This window comes from Hemibagrus wyckioides, linkage group LG03 (assembly GCF_019097595.1).
Source record: "Hemibagrus wyckioides isolate EC202008001 linkage group LG03, SWU_Hwy_1.0, whole genome shotgun sequence".
Lineage (NCBI taxonomy): Eukaryota > Metazoa > Chordata > Actinopteri > Siluriformes > Bagridae > Hemibagrus > Hemibagrus wyckioides.
In genome coordinates, this window is record NC_080712.1 from 7997617 (window position 1) to 8002645 (window position 5029).

A 5029-nucleotide genomic window follows, 5' to 3' on the forward strand; every position below is an offset into this window, starting at 1 on the left:
TGGTGCAAGGATGCACTATAAGAAGAAGGTGAGCCTACGGATACAGTGTCATGTTTTGGACAATGTTCTGCTGGGAATCCTTGGGTCCTGCCATCCATGTGGATGTTACTTTGACATGTACCACCTACATAAGCAGTGTTACAGACCATGTACACACTTTCATGGAAACCGTATTACTTTTACCCGGTTTACCTGTTGGGAAATAGATACACCATAAAAACAAAAATAACAACTGGGTGTTTTAGTAACACAGTCACATTCACATCTCTATTCATGAGCGTGAGTGCAGTATCTCAGATTGAGGGTCGACTGTCCGAGTCAGAATTCAATACCCGGCTTTTCTACATCTGTCATTTTTTCAGTGTTCCCTCTGGTATAATAGTGAGGTATATTTTAATTAAAATACACATCTCATTTAAGGGCTATAGTTCATTTCTTCATTCTGTCGTCATATTCATCATGGCAGCACTCATTAGAGCAGAAAATAACAATATTATTAAAAGTTTTAAAGCAGTCTTTTATGTTATTGTTTATATGTGAAACAGCTAAATACCAGGTGATACTTTGATCACTGATATGTTGAAAAATATCAAATCTATATCATTTTTTAGTGAATTATTATACTTTTACTTATTTTTTATAACTTTTAAAATAGCAAAAAAAACCCACCAAACTCCGGTTTTAATTTCTTTTTTTATTATATAGATTTTTAGTTGAAGATTTAGTTTAGTTTTTTGTTGGTTTTCATCACCGCATCGTCAGCTCAACTTGCCCCTACCAACATGGCGGCGCCGTCGACGTGTTCGTGTAAGCGACAGAGCATGCAAAGTAACTGCAATACCTGGCAACAATCAGCTGTAGTTCAGTCACAACAATAGTGCGGGGCCGAGCGGGTCAGAGGCTCAGTGCTGGAACTCTGTCGAGTTTAATAACAGATCTTTTCCCCCAGTTAGAAATAACAGGAACTATTCTTTGCAGTGGCTTTAGCTGTTTTCCGCGCTGGAAGGCTAGCTAGGTGAGCTCGGTTAGCTCTAGCCGGCGGGGGCTGCGCTGATCTGGGGGAGACAGCAGTAAACATGCCCATGTCTGTGAGTAAAGCGTGCCGGAGTCTGGCTCTCTCCACCTGGCTGCTGTCCTTCTGTTTCGTGCACTTGCTGTGTCTGGACTTCACCGTGGCCGAGAAGGAGGAGTGGTACACGGCGTTCGTGAACATCAGCTACCAGGACCCGGCCACCGCCGAGCTGAAGACGGAGAAGACAGAGAGCGGCCGCTACGGTGAGCACTCTCCCAAAAGAGAGGCCCGGGGCCCGGTGTTCATCCCGCTGCCCGGACACGACCGACAGGCCTGCGACTCCAGCACCAGGTTCCCCACACCTCATCCTGCACACGGGCCCTGGATAGCGCTTATAGCCAAAGGCAACTGTACATACCGAGAGAAAATCCGCCACGCAGCGAGCCTTAACGCCACCGCTGTGGTCATCTATAACGTGGGGTCAAGTAACCCTAATGAGACCATCACCATGCCTCATCCAGGTAAAGCTGCAGCCTCTGCCTGATTATTACTCACCTATTTACCGAGGCTTGTGTTATAGACATTCAGTGCGTTACATATGAACTTCTTATGTATGTGAAGTTGTTTCGGTGTTATGTGATGATTCTGTAAGTTATTAATCAGTTTATCAGTGGTCCTTTACTCACTGGAAGTCCACCTATAACTGTCCCCATGTCAGAGTCTGTCACGACGCAGTCCTTATGTCATATTCACTGTGTCAGAGCTCATATGACACTGTCCTTATGTCACAGCTCTTATATGACTGTTCTTATGTCACTGTCCTTGTGTCACTGTTCTTATGTCACAGTCCTTATGTGACAGCACATATATCACTGTCCTTATGTCACAGTCCTTATGTGAGAGCCCGTATGTCACTGTCCTTATGTCACTGTCCTTATGCGACAGCGCATATATCACTGTCCTTATGTCGCAGTGCTTATGTGAGAGCCCGTATGTCACTGTCCTTATGTCACTGTCCTTATGTGACAGCCTGTTGGTCACTGTTCTTGTGTCCATGTTCTTATGTCACTGTCCTTATGTGACAGCCCATATATTACTGTCCTTATGTCACTGTCCTTATGTCACTGTCCTTATGTCACTGTCCTTATGTCACTGTCTTTATGTGACAGTCCATATGTCACTGTCCTTATGTCACTGTCTTTATGTGACAGCCCATATGTCACTGTCATTATGTCACAGTCGTTGTCATTGTCCTTATGTCATTGTCCTTATTTGACAGTCCTTATGTCACTGTCCCTATGTCACAGTCCTTATGTGACAGCCTGTATATCACTGTCCTTATATCACAGTCCTAATGTGACAGCCCGTATGTCACGGTCATTGTCAGTCATTATGTCATGTATGTCAAGATCCTTTTATCAGGGTTCTTTAGTCACAGTACATATATATATACAGGTCATATGCCGCAGTCCTTATGTCTCCGTCCTTATATTGCAGTCTGTGTCATTGTCATAGTCCCCATGTCAGAACTCGTCTATCACAGTCTTTATGTCACAATCTGTATGTCCCCGTCCGTGTGTCTCTGTCCATATGCCTCATTCTGTCATTGTGTTCATCTGTCTGTCAGTGTCCGTCTGTCACAGTCTCTCAGTCTGTCTGTTCATCACAGTCTGTCTGTTCATCACAGTCTGTCTGTTCATCACAGTCTGTCTGTTCATCACAGTCTGTCTTTCACCATTCATATGTATCTGTCTGTCAGAGTCTGTTCAACATAGTCATATATAGCCATTATGTCACCATTCCTACACAATGCTTCATAAGACATTGAGCTAGCAGCACACACACGCACACACACGCACACACACGCACACACACGCACACACACACACGCCACCCCAAAATATACATAATTCAGATGATATCTGCTCAGGTGTGTTCCATTTTCACTTCTGAACAGAGGAGAGGTAAGGAGGGCTGAAAAACTGTCCATAAAAACAAATAAGCCATGGTCAGTAACCATTCAGTGACCTGTTTGGTAGTTGTGCATGATTAAATGGCCAGTGAGTGGACATGAGCTGTGTTATGGGGAAAGGATACGCTTTCCTGGTGCAATAAGGCAATAAACAACAACACACACAAGTGAAAAGATACACAAATTTACACTCTCACAAGTCATAGATGATGAATAAAATCAAGTCCTGTGTGTGTGTGTGAGAGAGAGAGAGAGAGAGAGAGAGAGAGAGAGTGAAAGATTTTAGTCACCTGGGTCTTAGTCTTAGTGGTAACACTTAAGAAACATTTCAAAAGCTTTCTCACGTATCTAATCTCTGATAAATGGAGAGAAATTCACTGGCATTGCCACAGCATGTGTGATTCACCTTCCTGACATTATTATTGTGGCACGACCAATTAGAACACTTTCAGACTTCTCGGACCCGGATCTCTTTCACGCCACCCAGAGACTGAGTTTCTCTCCTGACTGGATGACACTGGGCCTGAGTGCTGACCCAATGAGTAAAGCCCAGTTTAATACTTTTTATAGACACATACACTATATTGCCAAAAGTTTTGGGCCATCTGTCTTTACCTGCACATGAATGTAATATGGAGTTGTCCCGCCCTTTGCATCTATAACAGCTTCAACTCTTCTGGGAAGGCTTTCCACAAGGTTTAGGAGTGTGTTTATGGGAATTTTTGACCATTCTTCTAGAAGCACATTTGTGAGGTCAGGCACTGATGTTGGATGAGAAGGCCTGGCTCTCAGTCTCCGCTCTAATTCATCCCAAAGGTGTTCTATCAGGTTGAGGTCAGGACTCTGTGAAGTTCCTCCACACCAAACTCGCTCATCCATGTCTTTATAGACCTTGCTTTGGTCACTGGTGTACAGTCATGTTGGAACAGGAAGGGGTCATCCCCAAACTGTTCCCACAAATTTGGGAGCATGAAATTGTCTTGAAATACAAAATGTCTTGGTATGAAGCTGAAGCATTAAGAGTTCCTTTCACTGGAACTAAGCGGTCAAGCCCAACCCCTGAAAAACAACACCTGAGTTCAATGATTTGGAGGGGTGTCCCAAAACTAAACTCTAAAACTTAACTAGCTAAATACTTTACAAATTTAATTTAGTTCAGTTACAAAATATAACAAGCTAGATACACGTTTCATTAGACATTTTGTAAGACTTTTATTCGAACTTCTCGATGGCCGTGATTAGAAGTGTCTCTCGAGCAGCTGATTCAGGTCGATGTGTCGTCACTAACTGGCTGGCTAATTTATCAAACCAAATTGCCAAACATAACCAGCTAGCTAATTGAACAAACAAAATTCAAACCTTAACTAGTTAGCTAATTCAACAAACCTCGTTTAAAAACGTAACTAGTTTGCTAATTCATGAAGCAAAATCGCTAAACATAACTAGCTACCTAATTGAACAAAGTAGATTCTAAAACCTAACTAGCTAACTAATTTATCAAACTGAAGTTTGAAACATAGCTAGCTAGCCAAGTTCTCAAAGTAAATTGTGAAATGGAACTAGCTAGCAGATTGAATAAAGTGAATTCTAAAATTTAACTAGCTAGCTAATTTATCAAACTGTATTGAGAAATGTAACCAGCTAGCTAATTGAACAAAGTGGATTCAAAAACACAACTAGCTCGCTGATTTATCGAAGTAAATTCTGAAATGGAACTAGCTAGCTCAGGGGTGTCCAATCTTATCCAGAAAGAGCCGGTGTGGGCGCAGGTTTTCATTCCAACCGAGCAGAAGCCACACCTGAGTCCACTGAAAGCCAAGATCAGTTGATTAGCCAGTTGGAATCAGGTGTAGCTCCTGCTTGGTTGGAATGAAAACCTGCACCCACACCGGCCCTTTCTGGATAAGATTGGACACCCCTGAGCTCGCTGATTTATCAAACTGAATTTTGAAACACATCTAGCTAGCTAATTTATCGAACCAAATTCAGAAATGTAACTAGCTAGCTAATTGAAACAAAGTAGATTCTAAAACACAACTAGCTAG

General features: G+C 42.6%; 1 protein-coding gene across 2 annotated transcripts in view; it reads left to right on the forward strand.

Annotated features, from left to right (window-relative positions):
- Positions 1–845: 845 nt before the first annotated feature.
- rnf150a (ring finger protein 150a) overlaps positions 846–5029 on the forward strand; it is a 37005-nt gene continuing 32821 nt past the window's right edge. For both annotated transcript variants that reach the window (XR_009203931.1, XM_058383193.1), the window contains exon 1: positions 846–1533. Coding sequence is in view for 1 of the 2 variants with exons in the window: in XM_058383193.1 (XP_058239176.1) it covers positions 1077–1533 (457 nt within the window). In the remaining variant the exon portion in view is untranslated. The remainder of the gene's footprint in view (positions 1534–5029) is intronic.